Genomic DNA, 27,288 nt, shown 5'->3' on the forward strand with positions numbered 1-27,288 from the left:
GATGCCGGGGGTCTCGGCCTCTCACCCTCGGCCAGCCTGACTTCTTTCAGGTAAAATGAAAATTTAAAAAAATTTGTAAATTCTTTTGAAAACTTGCCTAGGGTTAGAGCTCCTTCCGACCGGATGTTTGCTCCGTTTTCGCTGTTTTTCGCCGCTTTTTCGCCATTTTTTCGGCCCGTGTGGGACCGGGAAATCGCTCCAAACGCGCGGTTCTTTTTTCGGGCAGCCAAAAAATCGAGCCCCGGGATATGCCGTGTGGTGCGGGCTGGTTGTCCTGTGGCAGTGCGCGCGCGCGCGCGAATTTCCCGCGCGGGGGTTTGCACGACCTGTCTCTCTGGGGGGGGGGGGGGGGGGGGAGGGCCCCTCACAGGATTTGCTTGTTAGGGAGCCTGGGCAAGGCTCCAGATCACCTCGGGAGCCCCGGAGGCCCGATCGGAGGGAGAAGGACCCTGCTCCATTCCAGCTGAGTGCTGGTTCGGAGGCTTTGTTAAGTACTTTCCGGGACCAGGAAAAAGCAGCGCTGGATACGCTGGGAGAGGGGTCTTCTCCTCCTCCACTCTCCCCGAGGCCGGCTGCTCCTGGCGGGGGCACGGTGCTGACAGCCCACACCGGGGTTTCCTCAGACGAGGAGGATCTGGAGTCTGATGGTTCTTCTTCCTCGTTCTCCTCCCAATTTGTTGACATGATACGCAAGTTCTTCAAAGCTCGCAAGTCGGAAAGGAGGTCACACTCTAAGTTGCCCCGGGAGTCTTCAGCGCAGAAACGTTCTAGGCAGTCAGGGGGAGCGGATGACCCCAAACCGAAGCGCTCTCTCCGGTCTCGGACCAAGCTGATGGAGTCTTCTCAGTCTGACTCATCGGAAGATGATCCAGCGCCCTATTGGCTCCAGGCGACAGACAGGAAGAGGATCCTGATCTTCGCCCTCAGCCGGCCAAGCCGGGGGCTGTCCAGGCGGTTGAAGGCGATGATCCCAAGGTGGTGCGCCTGTTTCAAAGGGATGAGCTGGGGCCGCTGATACCGGTCATTCTGGAGGAGCTCGCTATTGAAGTCCCACCTGAGGATTCCAGGGTTGGAGCTATGGACCCTGTCATGTTGGGTCTCCGAGGTCCGGCTCGTTCCTTTCCCTTTCACTGGTCGGTCACGGACTTATTTATAAGGAATGGGACAATCCAGAGCTAGGTTTGAAGGTCGGACGGGCGATGGAAAAATTGTACCCACTCCCGGAGGATGCATTGGAGCTCCTCAGGCTTCCCAAGATTGATTCCACGGTTGCCACAGTCACCAAAAGGACCACTATTCTGGTCACAGGGGGCACTGCCTTGAAGGACCTGCAGGATCATAAGCTGGAACTGCAGCTTAAGAAGATTTTTGAAGTGTCGGCCCTTGGGATCTGGGCAGCTATGTGTAGTAGCTTTTCCCAGAGTGCTTGTCTCCGCTGGTTTCAGGATTGGCAGGCTGAGTCAGACTTGGCTGGCGCAGCAGCAAATCGAGCTAGTTGGCTGGAAGTGGCAGTTGCGTACGGCACTGATGCCCTGTATGAACTCATGAGGACGCCGGCTCGAACGATGGTCTCAGCGGTGTCTGCCCGCAGGCTCCTATGGCTCAGGCACTGGACAGCGGATACATCTTCAAAAGCACAGCTGAGTTCCTTGCCATTCAAGGGGAAGCTCCTCTTCGGGCAACAGTTGTAAGATTTGATTAAGTTTCTGGGTGAGAACAAGGCTCACCGGTTGCTGGAGGATAAACCCCGGTCCAAAAGTACCTTTACTCTGCGAAATCGGTACCGTGGGAATCGTCGATTCCGGTCTTCTCGGTCCACCGGGTCGTCGTTTCGTCAGAATGCGTCCCAACAGGGTTCTTGGAATCAGTCCTTTCGGGGCCGTTGCCCAGGCAGGGATGGTGCCCCCCAGTCCCATGGGGGCTCCAAGACTGCACAATGAAGTGAGGCTGGCCCACCCTTCCATTCCAAGGATCAGAGGACGGTTGTCTCGTTTCCGGGTGGCGTGGGCCCAACTGACATCCGATCAATGGGTCCTAGGCATAATAGAGCACGGCTACGCCTTAGATTTTGCACGGCCACTCAAGGACCATTACATAGTGTCCCCTTGCGCGTACAACCAGAAGCGCAGGGCGGTACAGGTCACCCTGCAACGCCTGCAAGATCTTGGGGCTATAGTTCCAGTGTCCGCAGAGCAGCAAAGGCATGGGCGCTACTCCATCTACTTCGTGGTACCAAAAAAGGACGGGTCCTTTCATCCCATCCTCGATTTGAAGCGAGTAAATCACGCTCTGAAGGTGTCCCGGTTTCGGATGGAAACGCTTCGCTCGGTCATAGCGTCGGTGCACAAGGGAGAGTTCTTGGCTTCGCTGGACCTGACGGAGGCGTACTTCCACATCCCCATCCATCCAGATCATCAGAGGTACCTAAGGTTTGCATCCTGGGACGCCACTTTCAGTTCTGTGCCCTTCTGTTCGGTCTTGCGACGGCTCCCAGAGTATTCACCAAGGTGGTGGTGGTGGTTGCGGACGCATTGTGACGGGAGGGGGTTCTGGTCCATCCGTACCTGGACAATTGGTTGGTTCGAGCGAAGTCGGAAAGTCTCTGCAGGGATGCGGTAGCGCGTGTCCTCTGGATGTTGGACTCCTTAGGATGGGTGGTCAAACCCGAGAAGAGCCATCTGACCCCCTCTCAGAACTTGGTATTCCTGGGGGCTCGTTTCGATACTGCCTTAGGGAAGGTCTTTCTGACGGAGGAAAGAATCTTGAAGCTCATGCAACAGGAGACTGATTTCCAATCTCTCGTTCATCCTACGGCCTGGGATTATTTGCAGGTCCTGGGCTTCATGGCCTCTACCATCGATCTTGTGCCGTGGGCATTTGCACATATGTGTCCTCTTCACTCAGATTTGTTGTCCCGCTGGAAGCCTCGCTCGCAGCTTTATGACATTGTCCTGCCCCTGTCGGGGGCAGTGCGTTCCAGTCTTCAGTTGTGGCTTTCCCCGCATAACTTGCGTCAGGGGATGGACCTGGAGACTCCCTGCTGGACCGTAGTGACCACGGATGCCAGCCTTTCTGGCTGGGGAGCGGTTTGTTGGGGTACGGTGGTCCAGGGTCAGTGCACCAGGCAGGAAGCCTCCTGGTCGATCAATCGCTTGGAGACCAGAGCGGAAGAGTGATTCTCGTGGCCCCAGAGTGGCCAAGGCACCCGTGGTTTGTGGATCTTTTGACTCTGGTGGTAGATGGTCCACTGAGGTTTCGTCCATCTCCCATGCTGCTGTGACACGGGCCCGTCTGTTTCACAGAGGCAGATCGCTTTTGTCTAGCGGCATGGCTTATGAAAGGCGCCGGTTGAAGAATAAAGGTTACTCTGATGCGGTGGTGACCACGCTCTTACGTTCCCGCAAAACCTCTACGTCTTTGGCGTATGTCCGAGTCTGGGGTATGTTTGAGTCCTGATGTATTGACCACTATGTGCAGCCTGCCAAGGCATCTATTCCGGAAGTTCTGGATGTTTTACAGGCAGGCCTAGCCAAGGTATTGGCATTCAATTCGCTGCGGGTGCAGGTGGCGGCTCTGGGCAGTTTTCGAGGGAATGTGCAGGGGGTGCCATTAGCCTCTCACCCGGATGTGGTTCGTTTTTTTACGGGGCACTACGAACCTTTGCCCTCCGGTCCAGAGTCCTTGTCCTTCGTGGAGGTTGAACCTGGTGCTCAAAGCGCTTTGTTCTGCTCCTTTTGAGCCCGTGTGATGGGTGACCTTGAAGGATCTGATCTTAAAGATGGTTTTTCTGGGGGCGGTTTCTTCCACTAGGCGGGTGTCCGAGCTGCAGGCCTTATCGTGCAGGGAGCCTTTCTTGTGGATCTCCGAGGCGGGAGTCTACTTGAGAACCGTTCCTTCCTTTCTCCTGAAGGTGGTATCCTCTTTTCATTTGAACCAGTCCGTGGACCTTCCTTCCTTCGCGGGGGTGGACTCCTTCTCCAGAGGCTAAGGAGTTGCAGAAGTTGGACGTGAAGAGGGTTCTGTTGCGCTATTTAGAGGTGACGAACAGTTTTTGGCTCTCTAATCACCTTTTCGTGCTGTGGAGTGTGCCCAGAAAAGGGCAGAAGGCATCTAAGTCAACGATTGCCCGATGATTGAAGGATGCAATATCCTCTGCTTACCTGGTTCAGGGTCATCCACTTCCATCTGGCCTTAAGGCTCATTCTACTTGCTCGCAGTCGACTTCTTGGGTGGAGTGTCAGCAGGTGTCGCCACAGGAAATTTGTAGGGCGGCCACTTGGCGGTCTCCGCATACCTTTGCAAGACATTATCGGCTTGATGTCAGGGCTCCAGAGCCCGGTTCTTTTGGGGCCAGTGTGCTCCGAGCGGGACTCTCTCAGTCCCACCCTGGTTAAGAAAGCTTTGGTACATCCCAGCTGTCCTGGACTGATCCGGGTACGTACAGGGAAAGGAAAATTGGTTCTTACCTGCTAATTTTTGTTCCTGTAGTACCACAGATCAGTCCAGACGCCCGCCCGGGAAGATGATGGAGAGCCCGCTCAGCTGGTGGCTGGTCAACCTCTATGCAAGTTTTATTGTCTGTCCCTTTTGGGGCTCCGTTTTCAACATGTTTTATTCGTTACCTGCTATTAAGTTCACTTAGAGAATAGCCACTGCCATTAGCAATGGTTACATGGAATAGACTTAGTTTTTGGGTACTTGCCAGGTTCTTATGGCCTGGATTGGCCACTGTTGGAAACAGGATGCTGGGCTTGATGGACCCTTGGTCTGACCCAGTATGGCATTTTCTTATGTTCTTATGTTAAATGCAGTTTATGCAGTGTTTCATATCCTCTGCTCTTCGGGGGGAGGTAGTTTTTTATGGTTGGCAGTTATGGTTTTTAAATTTTTATTTCTGCTTGGGTACTGAATAATACTGGCAGACACTAGGTGGCACCTCAGGGATATAGGACAGAGTCCGCGAAGTCTTGTTCTGTCTCCATCTGCTGGTGGGGAGGCAAAACCCAGCTGTCCTGGACTGATCTGTGGTACTACAGGAATGAAAATTAGCAGGTAAGAACCAATTTTACTTTTGCCATCTGTGTTCTGCACCCTGTGTCAAAAATTGAGCATGTAGTGTCTATAGATAAAAGGCAAATCATAAAAAGCAAGACGTGCTTTCCATGTGTAAATCAGCCATCAGGGCAGCTGAAATCTCATGCGTTGTGGAGCAATATGCAGACATTCCTGGTGGTTGTGTTGTGGCTGGAAAGGTAAACAACTTGCAGATTCACTCATTTAAATTCCCGCATTGTGCTGGATTTCTGAGTTTGCAGATAATACATTTGGTGCTCTGGCCATTCGGAAAAAAGCTGTTGATTTCTCTATTGACCTCAAGTCTGCCACAGAAAAACAGACCCTGCAGCCCAGAGTGGAGAAAGAGCTATTAGAACAGAAACTGGCAGGGTAGGACAACATTTACAATCAACCGAATCCTTTAAGCATCCAGTGCACTTTATACAGAGTCTCGATACAAACGGTATGCCTGGCTTCCTTTATACTGAGGGGTTTCTCATCTCACTCTTCTCTCTCCTCTGCCCATGCGCTTCGTGAAGCGAGCCAGGTGGAAGTTATCACTTCAATGTGGTCCAGAACCCGATCCCTACAGCATCTGCATTGGAACTGGCATTGCAGCAGACATCGCCAGAGAACCGCCCTACGCTGGAGAAGATGGAGAAGAAGGGACTGGCCATGAGCGTGCTGTCTGATCATTACTGGACGGCCCTGTCTAATGGATGGGACAGACCCTCCTCCACGATCAGGTGACAGCTCTTCTCATCCCTTCTTACAGTCCTGCACTCATTCACTTTCTGTCCATCAATTCACTTCTCTGTCCATCTTCGGTAATCCCTTCATACTCTCATATTATTATCCTATTCCTTCATCCATTCATTCTCTCTCTCCATCTTTTAATTCATTACTCCAGTCACTGCCTTTTCCTTCTTTCCATGCCTCCATCTATGCAGTCATACTGTCACCTACACCTCATTCCACTGTCATTCATGTCCAATCAATCCATTAACCAGTTCCCCGTTCATTCAGCCATTCCTTCAGCATTCATCCATTTCAATTCAATTTCTGAATTTCAAGCTTCCAAGTGAACTGAATTGAATCTTGCAAACTTCAGGTGCATAGTCTCCCACAATCTAAATAGGGAAAAGTCCACAGCTTACCTCTACCACTGATACTGGACAAGAGGCCCCCTACATCCAACTGGAGAAAGTCAGCAAACGTCTTCTGTACAGTAAAGGAGGGAGGGAACCTGAGTATCTCCTGTTTAATGGGAATAGAGTCGAGCTTTACTCTGTCTTTCATTTCTGATTCTAGATCTCATATCACTAATGAGCTAGTGAATGGGAGCTGGGAGAAAGCCCTGAAACTGTCCATGATCAGCACCCATCCAAGGGCCTCAGAGAGTCTGAGAGAGGATGCAGGTAACACTGACCCACACTCATACTCTACAAAAGCACCACCAATGTGCTTGCCTGAGTGGCAGTAATCTTCAGATGACATAGTCCAATATAGCAGCCAAGGTGATGGGAAGTCACTCAAAAGTCCAAATCCTGGATATTTAAAATAGGGACAGTATCTGAAGGTGGCATGGTCAAGGGGGGAAGATATAAGTGGCATGGAAGGTCAGTGGGCTAAGTGAAAGCGAGCTAGAGAAAAAGTAAGAGAACTGAACGCTAAGAAAGTAAATGAAAGAGAATAAAGAGACCAATTAGGTTTCCAAAGAGGTGGCTGAGATAGTAAGGGCATAAAGAAAGATTAGATTCAAACGGTACCATGGTTCTCAGAACTTGGAGCACAGGAAGGAATGAAATGTCAAGTAAGAGTTGAGGAAGGCAAAGGTGTGATTGGAAGGAAAGATGGTTGAAGAGTGAACGTGAGGAGACAAAACATTTTTTGGCTATGACAATAAGAGGAGGAAGAGGAAAGGCGGGATTTTAAGATTAAAAGGAGACGAGATAAAATCAGTTAAACAAATACTTCTGCTGAAAAATCACTGAAGAAAGGTTTAGAGAAGGACTCCTGCATGTTAGAAAGGGTGTATATGATAAGGAGATTGCCAAAATCAGAATACCACAAGTACTATAATATTATGACATAGACTCTTAAGGTTGATTTTGACCAGTCATAATAGGCTTCATCCTGTAAGCAGTTTTGCTAGATGATTGGCCTTATACTTAACCATCGGTCAACATCCCAAATACTGGGTCAATTTTTTAAAATATTTTTCATTTGCAATAATATTGTGTGCAGTTCATGTGACTTAGTGAAATCGCTGAAGCCAAAGGTTGTCAACACGTCCTTTGATGCCCTTTGGGGCGTGTTGACAACCTTTGGCTTCAGCGATTTCACTAAGTTAAGTCACATGAACTGCACAAAATATTATTGCAAATGAAAAATATTTTAAAAAATTGACCCAGTATTTGGGATGTTGACCGATCGTTAAGTATAAGGCCAATCATCTAGCAAAACTGCTTACAGGATGAAGCCTATTATGACTCGTCAAAATCTACCTTGAGCGTCTATGTCATAATATTATAGTACTTGTGGTACTCTGATTTTGGCAGTGTGGTACCTTATCCTAGTACTCAAATTTATTAAGATTGGGGTTTACGTGAGTTACAGTTGATATAATAAGGAGATGCCATTTATAGAAGAGAGTGCTTGTGCAGAACTAGAAAAAATGAAAATGAAGCATGCGACCATACGGGTATGCTCTAGGATATTAAATGAGCTTAGAGAGGTTTTGACAGCCCACTGAAGAACCTGCTTCAATGGATCTTTGGAGAGGAGTTTGATTCTGTGCAACTGGAGAAAGGTGCATTTTGACCCTCATTATAGAAATGGTACTAAGGAGGAGGTCAGTAATTACAGAGAAACAGTTTTACCTATCAATCTTGTGTTACGTCAGACCAGTCCAGATGCACATTTATGCTCTCCTACCAGCAGATAGAGACAAAGGAAAACAGGTTTGCTGATGTCACCTCTTATAGTGTCCCATGCTGACCTAAGCCTGCCAGTTTTCAATATCACAATATCACAAGCTAATCAACTTTCCTTCTCCAACTATGAGGCTTTCATGGGAAGGCAACTAAAATGAGCCAGCACAACCAAGGGAGACAAATTCAAGGAAATAGACTCATCATGGCCAAATAGAAAATCATTAATTCTGAACATGTTTACCAGGATTTACTTTGAAATTCTGAATCAGAAATGCCTGGGGAGCTTCTGGCAGATCAGAAAAGTCCAGGATGGGTCTGGTGGGTCTCAAGGAAAGGAATATTATCAGGCAAAACTAAAATTTCCCTTCCTTTATAACCAGCCAGACCACTACAGACACATCAGATGCACTCAAGCTACCCTTCATCTGGGTGGAAAACTTCCTTGATCTTAAAAATCTCAAGCTAAAACTTAGCTTCTTCCCTGGCTCAGACATCCAGATGATAATGCTTTGAAAAGGAATGTACAAATCTCCCCTGGGGAAACCATCCAAAGCTCTGCCCGTGGCATGACCTGAGCCCTGGTGAAATGCATCCTAAGTCTCTTGGGTAATGGCAAAACCTTAGCTAGATATTTATTATTTATTTATTTAACATTTTTATATACCGACCTTCATGAAAGAAATTCATATCAGATCGGTTTACAAATAACATGAAGGGGAGAAACATGTTATATATATAGGTTTGGCATGATATGCCAAACCTATCGCTTCCTTAATTCAGTGAGCTATGGAGACCTTTGAAACTGCTTCATTATTTCTGGATCCATTGAAAAGAATGAAGAAAGTGATCTGATTTTCTAAAGGTAGTCACCACCTTCAGATAATGAAGAAGAGTTTGGTGAACACCAAAATGGAGAAGCTGATCATAATCTTTCTGACAGAATTCCCTCCTGAAGGATGGAAGAATCACTTCCTGATTAAGGTGAAATTGTGACACCACCTATGAAAGGAAGGAAGGAACCTTACAAATAGATATTCTCTCTCTCTCTCTCTGTGGCTTCATTTATCCTAAGGGCCCTCTGGCTCTCCCTCTTGTTGGCTCCCATGGACAATCACTTTAGTGAGACCAGCAATGGCAAAAGCAATTTAGGATCCAGTGGTCCCACAGTGACAGCAAGAACTGATGAGGGCATAGAAAATTCCCGTGGCTCCGAAGGGACAGCCCCACTGCTCCAGGCTCCCAGCAGTGTCCATTCCTACATCCTTCTCTTCTCTGCTGGCTCATGAGGTCTTTCTTTCATCTGAGCGACCACACCACCGTGTGCACTCCGAGCTTGGCTAGCTGCAGGCAAAGGAGGTACAAGTGACAGACTCTTTGAATAACTTTGGGTTGGGCTGTGCTGAGGCAGTACCTAGGCTCAAGTCCTGTGCTCCTTCAGCTCTCATCCCAGTGCCAGGAACAGCTGGGTCTGGAAATTGCTCCTGAATCCTGCAGCAGCCGGAGGCACCAATCACAGAAAGTCTCTGTCAGACAGATTCTTCTGCCTCCTGTAGTGCTGACGGATGAGAATGTGGACCCCTTGCCCGAGGGGGACTTGGTGCTACCCGAGAGGGCGAACCCCCACAGGTTCCCACCATCAGGAGGTGAGGCTGAACCAATGAAAGGGATGGCTGGACCTTCACCAATACCAGCCCCGTTCCCCACGGGTTGAGCCTTTGGGTGCATGGGGCCAGGTGGTCTTAGGTGGGCCCTTGTGAAAACGATGGAATCACCAGAGTTCAGTCCAAGGTTGGAAGCCAGAGAGTTGTCGATAGCCAATCCGGAGTCCAAAGTCAGAGAGTTGTCGATAGCCAGGCTGGAGTCAGAAGCCAGAGAGTCACCGAAGCCGGTCAAAGGTCAGAAGCCAGAAGATCCATCCAAAGGAGCTGGAGATTCGGAACAGGAGGGGGACCAGGACTCTGAAGGCAGGAACAGGACTCACGATACCATCAAGGAACAGAAGACATCCCCTGAAGGGAAGCAGACTCATTGCCAAGTCAAAGAACATGAAGAGGAGGGTCCAATATATACTCCCAGGCTCCTAACATCATCTCAGAGGATGGCTTGATCCAATTGCTGCTTGGCCCTTTAAGAGTGGCCAGGAGGCGCAGCCACGCACCTAGGGAGGGCCCAACCCTGAAGGGCTCCCTGCGGTGGCGTCGAGCAGTGTAGAGCTGCGAGGAAGGAGTCAGAAACTGCCGTAGGGGGAAGCTTCATTAGCAGCAGTGGCCATGGGGGAGCCTGAGGCTGGCGGCATGCTGCAGGGCCGTCTCCCTGCGGAACCTCCAACGCCCACAGAAGAGGTAAGAGGGGCTGGCCGTAGCTGTCCAAGGCCGGCATACCTAACACCTACTGGTTGGTGAAGGGGTTTCTTTTCAGGGCCTTGCAGCTCCTCACAGTCCCAGATGCAGGCCATTCCCAGGACACCCTCCAGCCAGATCCTAGTTCCAAGCTGATGTCAGGATCTGCTGATGCTCCTCCACCAGGAATGTCACTCTCAACCATCCCCTAATGAGTTGCACACATGTTTCTTCTTTGCTTGCTCCTTCACAGATATACAGGGGCCATCTTGGCCCATTAATGTCAATAGGACAAAAAAAAAAAAGAGAAATGTTTTCTTGTCACACACTGAAAAGCTGCAGTTTTTTACAAAATTCACAAAAATAGTTTTGGAACATAAAATCTTCATTCCCCATTGGATTCCTGTTTGAATGCCATTTTGTAACCACCTTTGGCAGCTTGCAGAGTTCAAGATTCATCCAGTGAGGAACAGCAATGTCATAAGGCTCAAGGGGATTAATGCACCAACAAAAAAAGACAGTCTACATTCCAAGGATTGTTCCAAAAGTAAGACAGAATTTATTCCAAGAATCCACAATCTTAGTCCAGTTAGAGCAGAATAAGGATGAGTAGTATAAGACCAGAACTTAACTTGAAAACACAGCCTTTCACTTCCAATCACCAAGATCTTCACAAAGGTTACTCACAGCTGTCTTCACTTTAAAGTTGACCACTATTCAGGAGGTTTTCTTCATCCAATCCCATCCAAGGTCCCATATTCCAGAAGGACCCTAAATGCAGAACTAGAAATTTCTCTCCTCAAACAAAATCTCTGTATCCAGCTGTGGGCTTCCCAGTGCAGACAAAAAAAATATCCCTGTTGCCTAAGGGATGCTCTATTTCCTTGTAAACCTTCCTGGGCCTCTTCAACTATGCCAACTCCTAGATTTTCCCAAACAGGAACACCTCTTGGCATTACTAAAGGCTGTAAGCCTCAGCCTCCAAACTGCAGATTTCTGACTCCTGAGAGTCTCAGGCCGTCTCTCCTCACAATGCTCCAACTGCTTCAAGCCACTACAACCAACCAGTTACAACAAGTCAACTCCCAGCAGTATTGAGGAAACACCTTAGCCCGAGCCCTGTAAGGATGATGCCTCCTATCACTCACTACCTAAACTCACATCCCCTGAACTATACATGAACCTGGAAAGTTCTATATGTTATCCATAGCTCCATTCCAGTGAGCTCAAGACAAGGGTCACATAGAAATATGCAGCTAGGCCTCCATCCCCCTGCCTCACTTCTACCATGACTGATGGCAGTTTCCATTTTGAAATGAGAAACATTGAGAGCCTTGTTGATTTGTTTTCAAGTCTAGGATGGGTTGAAAGTGATTTCCTGTTTAGGAACCACAATGTAAATGGAATATCTCCCCTGTACCATTGAGGCACCAGCACAGGGTCTACTGCCCCTATTTGCAGAGCTGATCCAGAATTATTTGCAAGTCATCCTTCTCTTGCAGTGAACAACAACAAAGGGACACCTTAAAATAATCGGAAATAGGATAGAAAAATTCCAGACCATATCCTTTTCTTTTGAACTCTAGGACTCACCTCTGGTAAAATGTTGATAGATGTTCTCTTGTCTGCGTGACTGGAGCCTGCACTTGTTCTGCTCTCATAAACTGTGAGCAGATTTGTTGATTGTAGTATAAATGTGTTCTGTTCCTGTAGTCTTGTTATTGTTGGCCCTTTATAGTCACATGTTTCCAGCCCCACCGATTCTGGGCATTTCCTATTGGTTCAGATTCTGGGTCATGCCTGCTGAGAGCTTTTCCATGTGCATCTGAATGAAAGAAACCTCTCATCTCTCCTAGTCCTTGGGACGGCATTTCCTTTTTACCGTACACAAACATACAATAAGTGCACCCAATAAGTGCACTTAAATCTCCGGTACAATTCCTACAACAGCTATTTCAACTCTAAAGTCAGTGCTCTGAATCTGAGATCAACCTCTCCTCTTCCCTCTCCCTCAAGACTGCAACCAGTTACCTGTTGCAATAAACACTGTTGAAATGTAGACAAGGTGCTCAAATTCACATGTCTGCCTCCTCTCCTCTGCACCATGAAACCTGCACAAGTTTGAACAAGTGCAGCCTTTCCCAACTTCATTTGGGGATGGTTGAGGTTGCAGATGGTGATTGACATGGAAATTGAGTCATGTCATGGAGAAAGATCTAAAAGATGAGGTGAGAATCCCCAAAGTGACTTCTAAGCAGAGCCCCACTCATGGAGTTCCTCTAGGTTTATCATTTGGAAGAAGAGGAGATTTAGATTCTCCCAGTTACTTAACCAGTTTCTCTAAGTCCTCCTCAAAGAGAAGTTTCCCTTTGAAACGAAACTTGGCTAGTTTGAAACTCGGTTGCCAAATCTACTGCTCAATTTCAAAACCAAGCAAGCAACAAACTGTTACTCTGGAGGCCATACCTTGAGCTGAAGTTTGAAGCAGTTCACAAGAGACATCTGCTAAAAAGGTTGCACCCAGTTCTAACTGGGCTGACTCCTCCATCTCAGCCCCTAATGTTTCCAAGGAACTTTCCTGGACACACAGACAAATGCAGACCTGCTTTAGCAAGTGCTTGTACAGTGAATCCAGAGGCCTGAAAGGTCTGCTTGAGCAAGGGCCTTACCCCTCTCCACTGGAAAGCTGGTCTTTATTGTGAGTGCACCATTCAGGGGCCCATATCTTTTCCCTTTTTCCCAACTAGAGAGGAGAGAGTTTCACCATAGCCTTGCCTATCTTAAAGCTGGCTCTGGGTGAATCCCACTCTGAAGAGATCGATTTCTTGTACAGGGGAAAGTGTTTTTGCAGGTCTTTATATGCTTGCCATGATAGGAAGCTCTGCAGACTCATCTTCTCTTCCACGATATTCAAAATGCATAAAGTTTGAAAAACCAGGAAGACAGCTCATCCTTCCTTAACAAATCAATCACTGCACATTCGTCCTCCTCTCTGGAGGAATACTCTCCTTCTTCTGGATCCTCGCTGCTATCATTCTCTTCACCCTCCTTGCCTAATAACACAAACCGGGCAGAATTAGACGAGCCCTATCCTAATTGGATCTAGAAAGTATGATCATATTACTCCTGTACTTATGAATTTGCATTGGCTACTGGTACTGTATAGAATTCAATATAAAAATGTATGCCTGATCCATAAGTCAATCTACAATGAGAAAACGGAATGGCTAAATGCATCCCTTCATATACATACTCCACAGAGGAATTTGCGGTCAGGTAATAAAGATCTACTTACTATAGGGGACCGTGCACTATCCATTGCAGGCCCTAAACAATGGAACGCCCTCCCTACCACTCTCAGGCTAGAGCCATGTTACGCCAAGTTCAGAAAAAAACTTAAAACATGGCTCTTCCGACAAGCCTACCCTGATTAAGTACACCGACTTCCGCAAGTATCTTGCCTACGCCTTGTATATTCCTGTAAATAGTCCGTTGCAGTTTTATTTATTGCTTTAATTCCTCCACCTCCTGCTCTTTGTATACTCCTCCTTGTTCGCCCTCCCTGTTCATTGTAATTTCTGCCTTTAAAGTTACATTGTAAACCGGTATGATGTATGCATACTAATACCGGTATATAAAAGTTTTTAAATAAATAAATAAATAAAATATATTATCTCCCAAATTGGCTAACTTGAATAAAGTAAGAGAGAGCCTTGTCCCTGGATGGACCGATACTATGGAATTCGCTCCCGAGTGATCTAAAGCTTCAAGTGAACTTCCAAACTTATAAGAAGAATGAAAAGCAGGTTATTTAAACTGGCGTTTGGGGTATAAGTATGGTTTCTAATCATTTTGATTTACAGGATTTTATATTATCATATTGGAGAGCAGGGCGAGACCTTTTTTATTTTTGGTTTTTGTTTTTATATTTGTTTTATATTGTTTTATTTTAATTTCATGATAATGTTATATATGTTGCGAGCGGATTAGTGGACTCTTAGACCGGCCTTGCGGAGAAGATGGGAAGTGCTCTGCTGGGAAGAGTAGGGCCGGAAGGCGGTGTCAGGCAAACGTGGGTGTGGAACTTGGCCCTGGAAGCCTGCGACCCCCGGGAGGAGCCCGTGAGGTCCGAGCCGCTGGGACTTAGGAGACCTAGGACGCTGAAGAGAAACCGAATACTGATCAGGGTCGAGGCAGGCAGCAGGCAGGAAAGTCAAGAACAAGGCTGAAGTCAGGAACCAGGAAGTCAAGCAAAAGGTCCAGGGACAGGAACAGAGTCGCAGGACCCACGCAGGAAACAAGTCTCCAGGAACCAGGGTCAGCACAATCTGGAAGCACCAGGAGCAGCACAGTACAATGAGGAGCAAGCAGGAACCCCATTGCAGGCAATCTGTTGTGGTCAGATGCCGGGTTTAAATACCCACCGGTGTCTGACGTCACTTTGGGGGCTGACCCGCGGCTTGGCGGGAAATGCCCTTTAAATCCCTGCTCCTTGCGCACGCACGCCTAGGAGGGGAGGGGCTACGTTCCGAGAGTCGGCGGTGCCTCCCTCGTGGAAACGCCGCCGCGGCACCACCCGACCAGACCCAAGCCGGTGCGATCCCTGCGGGAATGGACTTCCCGAGCCCGGACCCCGCCGACCGAGGAAGCAGGTAAGGGCTCGGTCGCCGGACTGGCGACCGAGACCGCAACAATATATTTTTCTTTTATGACATTGTTTTATATTCTTTTATGTACTCTTTTATTAATTAGTTATTTATGTATCTTTTACTGATGTATATTATATTGATGTGAACCAGTATGATTGTATCAGAATATTGTTATACAAAACAAATAAATAAATGCCATAGAATGTGCCAATGTGAATACTCTTTGTCAGTCAGTGCTGCTTCTGCAGAAATCTCCTGAGACTGTGCATTCCGGTCTTCCCCATCCATACACATATGGTACAACGATTCTCCCCAGCACTAGCACAGCATTACCTCCATGTGCTACAGACACTGCTGCACTTAATGCACACGGCTGGTGCCAACATGCTTTCCCATCCCAGAACCAACTTATTCAATGGGTCAGAGGTGAAATCTGAAACAGCTCCGAATAGCTCCAGCACTGTTCTCTACCGCCCATAGTAGCGGTTTCTTCTTCTTGATTTTGGCCCTGCTTTTTAATTTTCTTTTTATTTACTCTGACCCACAAAAAAAACCAAACAATAAAGCAGGCCCAAAGATTACCAAAGGATGTCCAAAAAAGAAAGAGAGGCTTGGGTGTGGTAGAGATGTGCATTCATTTTGAACAAATACAAGACTTAACAAATGAGGCCATTTTTGGTTCATACAAAGGATATAAACCGAATATAGACTTGGCATATCTATAAAATTTTCATTTATATTTGTATTCATTTGGTAAAAAAATGAGGTTTCCATGGGGATTATTCCTCAGCCCAGGTTAGATGCCGTGAGGCGTGGTTGAGGCCAGGACCTAGTTGCCAAAGCCTAGGTACAAGGCCTGGGCTTGGGTCTTATACTGGGACCTGTCTGAGGCCAGGTCCTATTGCCGAGACCCATGCCTGGGCCTAGGAAGTTGGGGACTATCTCAAGGCCAAAGTCAAGGTCTAAGCCCAAGACCTAGGCTCAATGTCTAGACCTGGGTCTGATACCGGGGCCTGGCCAAAGTACAGTCTTGTTTGATGAGACCTGGGCTTGGGCCTAGGCCTATGCCTGATGCTGGGCCCTGGTATGAGGTCAGATCCTTGTCACTGAAGTATAGGCCTAGGTCCAAGTCCAATGCCTTGTCACTGAAGTATAGGCTAGGTCCGATGCCGAGTTCAAGTTGCCAAGGCCCATGCCTAGGCCTATGCTCGATCCTGACACTGGGGCCCAGTTGAGGCCAGGTCTTGGTCACAGAGGCCAAAGATTAGGCTTAATGCCTAGGTCTGGATCTGAAGACAGGGCTCAACCAAATTGGGTTCCAGTTGCCAAAAGCCCAGGCTTAGGGCCTAGGACTAAGCACAGGCCCAACATTAGGGTCTGGCCAATGCCTGATTCTGTTGCCAAGTCCCTGTCCTAGACCCCGGTCCAGGCCTGGGCTTAACACCAGGGCCCAGTTGAGGCCAGATCTCATCACCAGGGCTCTGGCCTAGGCTTAGTCCTAGCCTGATGTCTAGGCTTGGAGACCTGGGATCAGACCTTCTGCCATCTTCTTTTCTTGATCTGTTGACTAAAAATGATGTTCTCCACCCAAAGAATAAGCTGCAGTGACTTTGCTGTGGCACCTTCCTACAGGGGTGATGGCGTCATCTGTTGTACCAAGCAATAAAATGTCCATCCCGGAGAAAGGTGCTGCAGTAATGTGAATGCAGCGTATCCTCTGGGCAGAGGATGTCATTTTTAGTCTCCAGATCAAGAATACATCAGAAGGCTCGCTCCCTGGCCTCCAGGCCTAAGCCTTGGGTTCGGGGTCTAGCTTAGGCCCATGCCCCAGAGGCAGGATCTGGCCTTGGGGCTTGGGTCTTGATGACAGGACTCAGCATTGAACCTAGGTCTTGGTATCAATGATCAGGACCAGGACTTGGGGTGGGCCCCAACACCCAGCCTGGGCCTTGGTGACCGGAACCAGGACCCAGCCTCAGGCCTTGCCCCAGTTTTGGACTTAGCTCTAGGTCTAGGTCTAGGTCTAGACCATGGTGACTGGTATTGGGTCTAGGCCTAGTTCTGGGCCTTGGTTACTGGGACCCAGCCTCAGGCAGTTCTTGGCATTGGTCCTAGCCCAGACCTGGGCCTTGATGACCAGGATCCAGCCTTAGACCATACCCCAGCATTGGACCTAGGCCTAGACCTGCTTTTCTTTTACAGTAAACTGAATGGGGCCTTCCCTATTGATTCCAATGTAAAAAAATAATGAATGAAACAAATTAACACATTTTGTTTCATTCCAAAACTAATGAAATAAATTGAGATACCCACAAAACAAACCAATGAACAAAAATGATTTGTTTTCGAGGCTACAGACACCTAATATAAGGTGGGGAGTACAGTAGAGGGGCCTGGAGTACCACGTGGAGAAGATGAGCGGATTCCATTCACTGGATCAGATAGCCAGTCCATAGCAAGAGCACTCCCTTTCAGGAGTGAAAGCTATCTGGTTTCAGGCTATGCTCAAATGAGGGTGGATCAGCCATCAAAACTGTCACCTCAGAAGCAGCCAATTCCTTCCAAATTGCTCTTCACACAGCCTAGGCCAGGCTTCTAACCTCAGCCTGGACACGGTCAATGCTGGCAGGCTAAGGTTAGCATGGGAGCCTATAAGGTGTGATATCAGCAGACCTGTTATTCTCTGTCTCCATCTGATAGTAGGGGTACATAAACCCATGTGTTTGGTCTGGTCTGGTCTGGCTGAAGAGGAATGGTCCATTAGTCTGGCTTTGTTGGTAGAATAAATTAATGGGGACTCTTCTGTAAGGAAAGGATAGTGAAGCATCTTTAATCCAGTGGGTTGTGGGATCCAAGGCAGCGTGGGTTTACCTGAGGGAGATTCTGCCAGATGAATCTGAGAGATTTCTTTGATTGGGCACTAGAAAATTAGTTGAAGTTGTCGCACTCTTGGATTTCAACAAAGCTTTTGATACTGTCTTGAATAGAAGGCTCATGGATAAAAAGAGCAGTCTGGGAGTAGGCTCCAGTTAAGTGTACTGGATTAGAAACTGGTTGCACAAAAGACAACACAGATGGTGGTAAATAGAATTCACTCTGAGGAAAGAAAGGTGATTAATGGTAGGCCTCAGCAACTGGGGCCAGTCCTGTTTAATAGTTTTGTGAATGCTAAAGTGGAGGAATTAGGAGGAAAAAAGATCAATTTATTTATTTAAGCATTCTTATATACCAAGTTTTGTTGGGAACATCACCTCGGTTTACAGGTAACAATGCAGCAAGAGTCTTTACATTGAACAGGTAACAAGATGTAGCAACATGATAAGGAATAAAATGGAGCAGAAAAAATTAACTATGTAGAGGGGGTACATTTATTTATTTATTAAAGGCTTTTATATACCGACTTTCTTGATACGAATCAAATCAACTCTGTTTACATCGAACTAAGCAGTAACTATAACCAACCAGTCAACAAGAGACAATTTAAAGGAGCATAAAATTACATTATAACAAGGATGCCTTAACTGGGAGAAGGAAAAAAAGAGAGGGAGAATGAAGATAAGTTACTATATACAATGGAATATGGGCATAATGTGAGCATAATTAGCGTTTGTTTATTTACATGAGTGATGGAATAGATCTAAATCAGGCTGTTGGGATATTGGCGGGGAAGGCTCGGCAGAACAGCCAAGTCTTTAGTTTCTTTTTGAAAGTTAGTAGGCAAGTTTCCTGCCTGAGGTCCGGAGGCATGGCGTTCCAGATGGAGGGACCTATAATAGAGAATGTCCTGTCTCTGATATATGAGTGGTGTATAATTTTGATTGGAGGAACATGTAAGGATCCCTTGTAGGCATCCCTTAAGGGTCTGGCCGTCAAGTGCAATTTGAGAGGGTGTAAAAGATCAAGTGGGGTCTGATGGTGAATATTTTTGTGGATAATTGTCAGTGATTTATGGAGAATCCTGAAGTTCACTGGGACCCAGTGAAGATCTTTTAGAATGGGGGAGATATGCGCTCTCTGATTAGTATTCGTTAAAATTCTCGCCGCAGCATTTTGGAGCAGCTGGAGGGGTTTTATAGTAGAAGCTGGTAGACCTTGCAAGATGGAATTGCAGTAGTCAATCTTGGAGAACAGAATGGCTTGAAGGACAGATCTGAAGTCATAATGGAATAGGAGCGGTTTGAGTTTTTTGAGTACTTGTAGCTTGTAGAAGCACTCCTTTGTGGTGTGTTTTATAAATTGCTTTAAGTTCAGGTGACTATCTATTGCGACTCCAAGATCTCTGGCGTGGGATAATTGTATGTTAGGTTGCAGTTGGTGATATGAGGGACTGCCTTCTGAGGTGATTAGCAATAGTTCTGTCTTGGAAGTATTGAGCACCAGATTGAGGCTTGAAAGGTGATGGTTGATCGTTTGCAAATGAGAGTTCCATAATTTGAGTGTTGAGTCCAGTGACTTGGATATGGGGATTAAAATTTGTACATCGTCTGCATATATAAAGAACTTGAGTTTTAGATTTGAGAGTATGTGGCAGAGAGGGAGTATGTAGATGTTAAAGAGGGTGGACGATAAGGAGGAGCCCTGGGGGACTCCGAATGGGGCGTTAGTGTGAGAGGATTCCTTGTTATTGATTTTAACCTTATAGCCTCTATTGCTAAGGAAGGAGTCGAACCATCTGAGAACTGATCCTGCGATACCTATATTTGATAGCCGGTTTAGGAGGGTATTATGATTTACAGTATCGAAAACTGCAGAGATGTCAAGAAGGGCTAGGAGGAATGATTGTCAAAGCCAATGTATATTTGATCAAGGAGTGAGATGAGGAGGGTTTCGGTATTGTGTTCTTTTCGGAAACCGTATTGTGACGGGTGTAGAATATTATGGTCTTCTAGGTAATTTGAAAGTTGCTTATTTACGATTTTCTCTATGATCTTGGCTACAAACAGGAGATTTGAGATGGGGCGGTAGTTGTTGAGGTCATCCGGGTCCAGGTTCGATTTTTTGAGTATAGGTTTGAGGGTGGCCGATTTGAGAGCATCTGGGAATATTCCTTGTGAGAGGGAACAATTGATAATATCCGCTAGATATTTGGAAATGTATTCTGGTATGAGAATCAGAAATTTGGAGGGAATTTGGTCCAGGGGGTGGGTAGAAGGTTTCATTCTTTTTATCAGATTTTCCACCTCCATAGTGTGAGTAGGATCAAAGGATTCCAAGCTTATGTCTGTGTTCGGTAGGTGGAGGGTATCCAGAGACGGTGAGTTTGTGCTGGTAGGTAATTTAACCAGGGTGTTTGAGATTTTGTGTTGAAAGAATAAGGCCAGATCATTGGCTTTCGATTGGGCTGTATCATCTGAGATAGAGGGGGGAACAGATTTGGTGAGCTCCGATACGTAAGAGAAAAGAGCCTTTGCGTCGAATATCATATCGTGGATCCGGTGGGCGTAGAAGTTTCTTTTTGTTCTTTTTGTACATATTACAGACAAGGGGGAAGGCCCAAATAAACTGTGCATACATGAAAGGGTGGCAAACGCCTGGAAAAAGGTACCTAAATACAGGGGGAAGAACATGTTCGGGAAATTCACTGAGACCTGGGAGGGGGGAGGAAGTACAGGCAGAGAGGAAGACATTAAGGGGTTGGGGGAAATGTTTCTGGGCGGTATTTACAGATGGGCGGCAAGAAGATGCTCAGGTGTAGGCCTGCTTAAAGAGCCAGGTCTTGAGGTTCTGCTTGAATTTTTTTGAGCACAGTTCCTGGCGAAGACTAGGGGGCATCTTGTTCCAAAGGGCTGGCCCAGGAATGGAGAGGGCATGTTCTCTAGTAGGGGTGTGCATTCGGATTGACCGCATTAGTAAAACGCAACTCATATTTTTTTTTACTTAAAAAATTGATTCGACATAAACGATCGGATTTCCCACATATCGAACATAGATATGTTCGATATGTGGGAAATCGCGATTGTTGAGCCAAAATAAAAATATAAACCCCCTCACCCTCCTTAATCCCCCCCCCCCCCGACTTACCACAACTCCCTGGTGATGGAGCGAGGAGTGAGGACGCCATTTCTGCAATCCTTGGCGAGAAGCATGTGACGTCGGCGGCACGTCGAGTGACGCCGGCGTCACGTGATTCCCGGCTCGTTCGCGCCGGACGGCTCGTTCGGCCCAAAAGAACTTTTGGCCAAAAGTTCTTTTTGGGCCGAACGAGCCATCCGGCGCAAACGAGCCGGGAATCACGTGACGCCGCGTCACTCGACGTGCCACCGACGTCACATGCTTCTCGCCAAGGATTGCAGAAATGACGTCCTCACTCCTCGCTCCATCACCAGGGAGTTGTGGTAAGTCTGGGGGGGGGATTAAGGAGGGTGAGGGGGTTTAATTTTTTTTTTTGCACATATGTACATATACCCAACTCATTGGATTTTTTTTATGTCCATATTGGCCGCAAGTGGGACCCCCTTTCGGACATAAAAAATATGAACATAAAATTTTGCTCTGCACATCCCTATTCTCTAGTAGACTTAAGTTTTGTCAACTTGGGTGAGGGAGTCTACAGCATTGCATGGTGTTGTGTTCGGGTGGGTCTGTCAAGGGAACGAAATTGGAGGTGCTCCTTGAACCAGGGCATGTCATGGTTGTGAATGGATTTATGAATGATGGTGAGGGATTTGTTCATGATCCGTGAAGTAATTGGCAACCAATGTAGGTGTTTGAGGACAGGGGTGATGTGATCATATTGGTGGGCATTGGTGAGGATACGTGCAGCAGAGTTCTAGAGCATCTGAAGGGGCTGGAGGGCATTGCAATAATCAAGTTTAGATAAAATGGTGGCTTGGAGGATTGTGCGAAAGTCATTAAGATGAAGCAGAGGTTTCATTTTTTTAGCATATGAAGCTTGAAGAAGCCGTCTTTCAGGGTAGAACTGATGATTTTTTTTAGGTTGAAGTGGTTGTCCAAGGTGACACCAAGGCTGCGAACGTGTTGGGAGAAAGAGGTGGTGGGGTGGGGTGTGTTCGGTATAGGAGGGGTGGGGTTGTTATGGTGGGGTGAGATGTATAAGAACTCAGTTTTGGAGGTATTGAGAGCAAAGTAGTTGTCAGAGAGCAAGAAGCTGATGGCTGCAAGGGCAGATTCCCAAGTCTTATTTATTTATTTATTTAGCATTTTTATATACCGACTTTCCAGTAACAAAATTACTGATCAATTCGGTTTACATTCTAAACAATAACAATGACAAGTAAATGTCTTACAATGAACAGGTCGAAATAACTTGGATTAAGATATATGGGGTTAATAACATTACTAAAAGCTACGGTGCCTAATGTAGGCTAGATAGACAGTTGATAGGTATAAGGTTGGGTTTTGATATTAGACTGCCAAAGTTCATGTGATTACTAGAGATGATCTATATAGTTCATTAGAGGGTTACCATGGAAGGGATCATTGGCAGGGATATTCCGCAGTTTGATGTTATGGGAAAGCTTTGTTGAATAACCAAGTCTTGAGTCTTTTTTTAAATGTCGTGGAGCATTGTAATGATCTGAGTTCTGACGGGAGAGTGTTCCAGAGTTTAGGACCAGCTGTGGAGAAAGCTCTTTTACTTAATGCTGACTTCATTGGTGGGATATGAAGGTTGTTTCTGTAGGCTTGTCTCACTGGTCTAGTAGAGGTGTGGAATTGAAGAGGGTTTTTGAGCTCGAGTGGTGCCAAGTTGTGTAGTGCCTTGTGGGTTACTGAGAGCACTTTGAAAAGTATTCTGAATTTGACAGGAAGCCAGTGTAGGCTTTTTAAAATGGGAGAGATGTGGTCTCTTTTGTTGGATTTGGTTAAGATCCTTGCTGCAGCGTTTTGCAGCATCTGTAGCGGTTTTATGGCATTAGCAGGGAGGCCCAGAAGAAGTGAGTTGCAGTAATCTATTTTCGTGAGAATGATAGCTTGTAGAACTAGTCGGAAATCTTGAAAATGGAGGAGAGGTCTCAGTCTTTTTAAGACTTGTAATTTGAAGAATCCATCCTTTACGATGTTATTTATGAGAGATCTGTAATTCATTTGGTTGTCAAGTATAACTCCTAGATTTCTGACTTGTGGGGACATTGTTAATTGAGTAGACAGAATGGTACTGGGATGTGTGTAGGTTCTGTCTTGGGAGATGAGGAGGTATTCTGTTTTGTTTTGATTAAGGATCAGATTGAGGCTAGTAAGCAAGTTGTTGATTGCTTGTTGGCAGGAGTTCCAGAAGTCCAGAGTTTTTTGGAGAGATTCAGTAATTGGAATCAGTATCTGAACATCATCAGCGTATAAGTAGTGGATGAGATTTAGGTTGATGAGAAGCTGGCAGAGTGGTAGAAGGTATATATTGAATAAGGTTGGAGAGAGTGACGATCCTTGTGGGACTCCCAAGTTGCAGGTGACTGGTTGAGATTCTTCCTTGTTGACCTTGACCTTATACTGTCTGTTCTGTAGGAACGATTTGAACCAGTTGAGGGCATCATCTCTAATACCAATGTCTGACAGACGATCTATTAATGTGTTATGATTGACCGTGTCAAATGCCGCTGATAGATCTAGGAGGATGAGAAGACAAGGATGTCTGTTTTCAAGATTCAGTAATATAGAGTCCGTTAATGAGATTAGTAGGGTTTCCGTGCTTCGAGATTGGCGGAAACCGAATTGCGCTGGGGAAAGAATGTTGTGGTCGTTTAGGTATTCTGTTAGTTGTTTATTTGCAACTCGTTCCAAGATTTTTGTGATGAATGGTAGATTGGCTATTGGGCGAAAATTGGCCGGGTTTTCTGGAGAAAGATTAGGTTTTTTTAGGAGTGGTTTAATGATTGCCATTTTTAGAGGGTCAGGTTCTAGCCCTTGAGAGAAGGAGCAATTGATGATTTGTGCAATGGGTTTGGAGATGGTTTTAGCGCAAGAGATGAGGAGATTGGTGGGTATGGAATCCTGAGGGTGTGAAGAAGGTTTGAGCTTTTTTAGGATATTTTCAATCTCTAAGGATGATGTCGGTTCGAATTCCCTAAGGCTAGCCTTTTGTGATGGGATGGCAGCTCGAGGTGTTATTGGCGTAGTATTATTATTGTTCTTGGACTGAGTTAGTAGGTTTGGCATTATGTCTTCATGGCATTATGTCTTCATAAGTCTTCATGGCATTATGCAGGGTATTGGTAATGGGTATTAGAATGATGCTAAGAGCTGCAAAATATCGGGTATGCCTGAGGGAGTAAATGAAATAAGTGCTTTAAGAAAGCTGGAAGAGTGTTTGACTGCTTGGCAGCTCAGCTGAATTACAAAAAATGAAAAAAGTTATGCATTTTGGGTGGAGAAATCCAAGGCAGTTATCCACAACAACGGGTGAGATGCTAATGTGGAGTTCAATAGGGCATGGAATGAGCCCATGAGGTCTTTAGTTGCTAAAAGTAGAGAGAGCAGAAAGCACAACCTGGAGAGACCTATTTAAAGCAATCATAGCGTCATACTCAGCTGATTGAACAGGTGTTGGGGCTGTCAGAATGCATGGTAAAGAGGTTAATATGAAATGTAAGAAGGCCTAATAGAGACACAGGCATCCACTTGGCTGGGTTGTCCAACAGGCTGTGATGGTGGAATTGAACAGCAGCTGGGTCTGTCTGACAGGTTCTATAACAACTAGAAGTCCTTGTGGAAACACGGCTGCTCTTGAGGCCGGTTCTGTCTTGATGGCCATGTGAAGGACCTGGGAGGCTCTTTCGCAATGGTGGCCACTTATATTCTACTCTGATGACAGAATCAAACTGGCTGGTTATACAAGGGACCCAGGAGGCTGGATGCTTGGGCAATGGCCACACGGGTATTGCTGGCTACTTACATTAATACAGACCTTTCAGGTTAGGCATGGGAGAGGTGGATGCTGGGGGAAATATAAGTGGGGATCTTGTATTCTCTTCAACCCAAGATGATGGAATAGAAATGGGAAGACTAAAAAGATTGTCCTGAATAAGAAAAAAATCTTACAGGTGGTCACTCTCTAAGGTTGACTACTGGGATTTATCCTTAGCAGTGTGGACAGGATAATTATGTTAAAATGCTAATCACAGGCATCAGTAACATTGATCTCTGACCCTCCGCAGGACTTGAATCTGTTGCCTCATGGAACTGGGATCCAGAAGCCATGTCTGAGCAAGGGATGAATGCTTATTACCAGATGGGATTCTATCAGCTGATGAAAGAGTACCGAGACCTGAATGTCCTGGATGACGAGAAGCTCCAGTCTCTTTGCTCTTGGATCAAGGGAGAGGAGTACCTGAAGAAAGATGCACCAGAGTACCAGGAGATCTTGAAGAGCATAAAGCCCACAGAACAATAACAAAGAGACCTGTCGGCATGTAAAAGAAGAGGTTCTATACTAACCAAAATCTCTTCTTCTGAATGATGAACTACACCAACACTTCTGATCTAAATTCTACGTTGATTTATTTCCTTTAAATGAAATGTTGTTACACTGGGTGTAGGGGGGAGTACAATTGAGGGTCCTGGGATCAGACTGATGCTGAAGTAAGCGAGATGGGAAACCCGTGCTTAGTCTCACTGTGATATACTGATGTGTAGGAATTGTGTGCTAAGTGTGAGTGTGACTTACCAGTGCAATGGAAACAGGCTCAGTGCAATTGGAACATGCCTGAATATGAGAAACCGGAGCTCAGTGAGACTGGGATAGGCCTGAATATGAGAAACCAGAGCTCAGTGTGACTGGGATAGGCCTGAATATGAGGAACCCGAGCTCAGTGTGACTGGGATAGGCCTGAATATGAGGAACCCGAGCTCAGTGTGACTGGGATAGGCCTGATTATAACAAACCCGAGCTCAATGTGACTGGGATAGGCCTGAATATAAGAAACCAGAGCTCAGTGTGACTGGGATAGGCCTGAATATGAGGAACCCGAGCTCAGTGTGACTGGGATAGGGCTGAATATGAGGAATCCGAGCTCAGTGTGACTGGGATAGGGCTGAATATGAGGAACCCGAGCTCAGTGTGACTGGGATAGGCCTGAATATGAGGAAACCAGAGCTCAGTGTGACTGGGATAGGCCTGAATATAAGAAACCAGAGCTCAGTGTGACTGGGATAGGCCTGAATATGAGGAACCCGAGCTCAGTGTGACTGGGATAGGCCTGAATATGAGGAACCCGAGCTCAGTGTGACTGGGATAGGGCTGAATATGAGGAATCCGAGCTCAGTGTGACTGGGATAGGCCTGAATATAAGAAACCCGAGCTCAATGTGACTGGGATAGGCCTGAATATGAGGAATCCGAGCTCAGTGTGACTGGGATAGGGCTGAATATGAGGAATCCGAGCTCAGTGTGACTGGGATAGGCCTGAATATGAGGAAACCAGAGCTCAGTGTGACTGGGATAGGCCTGAATATGAGGAACCCGAACTCGTGTGACTGGATAGGCCTGAATATGAGGAAACCAGAGCTCAGTGTGACTGGGATAGGCCTGAATATGAGGAACCCGAACTCAGTGTGACTGGGATAGGCCTGAATATGAGAAACCCGAGCTCAGTGTGACTGGGATAGACCTGAATATGAGAAACCCGAGCTCAGTGTGACTGGGATAGGGCTGAATGTGAGAAACCTGAGCTCAGTGTGACTGGGATAGGCCTGAATATGAGGAACCCGAACTCAGTGTGACTGGGATAGGCCTGAATATGAGAAACCCGAGCTCAGTGTGACTGGGATAGACCTGAATATGAGAAACCCGAGCTCAGTGTGACTGGGATAGGGCTGAATATGAGGAATCCGAGCTCAGTGTGACTGGGATAGGCCTGAATATGAGGAAACCAGAGCTCAGTGTGACTGGGATAGGCCTGAATATGAGGAACCCGAACTCAGTGTGACTGGGATAGGCCTGAATATGAGGAAACCAGAGCTCAGTGTGACTGGGATAGGCCTGAATATGAGGAACCCGAACTCAGTGTGACTGGGATAGGCCTGAATATGAGAAACCCGAGCTCAGTGTGACTGGGATAGACCTGAATATGAGAAACCCGAGCTCAGTGTGACTGGGATAGGCCTGAATGTGAGAAACCTGAGCTCAGTGTGACTGGGATAGGCCTGAATTTGAGAAACCCAAGCTCAGTGTGACTGGGATAGGTCTGAATCCGAGAAACCCGAGCTCAGTGTGACTGGGAAAAGTCTAAATATGAGAAACCCGAGCTCAGTGAGACTGGGAAAAGTCTAAATATGAGAAACCCGAGCTCAGTGAGACTGGGAAAAGCCTGAATACGAGAAACCGAGCTCAGTGTGACTGGGACCGGCCTGAGTGTTG

The 27,288-nt window shown here is 46.7% G+C and overlaps 1 protein-coding gene across 1 annotated transcript in view; it reads left to right on the forward strand.

The window, feature by feature from the left end:
* LOC115079605 overlaps window positions 1–26,381 on the forward strand; it is a 105,205-nt gene extending 78,824 nt beyond the window's left edge. The window contains exons 4-6 of the mRNA XM_029583287.1: window positions 5,595–5,801; window positions 6,367–6,473; window positions 25,089–26,381. Coding sequence (XP_029439147.1) covers window positions 5,595–5,801; window positions 6,367–6,473; window positions 25,089–25,324 — 550 coding nt within the window. The 3' untranslated portion in view covers window positions 25,325–26,381. The remainder of the gene's footprint in view (window positions 1–5,594; window positions 5,802–6,366; window positions 6,474–25,088) is intronic.
* Window positions 26,382–27,288: the final 907 nt, after the last annotated feature.

The sequence above is a fragment of the Rhinatrema bivittatum genome, chromosome 1 (assembly GCF_901001135.1).
Source record: "Rhinatrema bivittatum chromosome 1, aRhiBiv1.1, whole genome shotgun sequence".
Lineage (NCBI taxonomy): Eukaryota > Metazoa > Chordata > Amphibia > Gymnophiona > Rhinatrematidae > Rhinatrema > Rhinatrema bivittatum.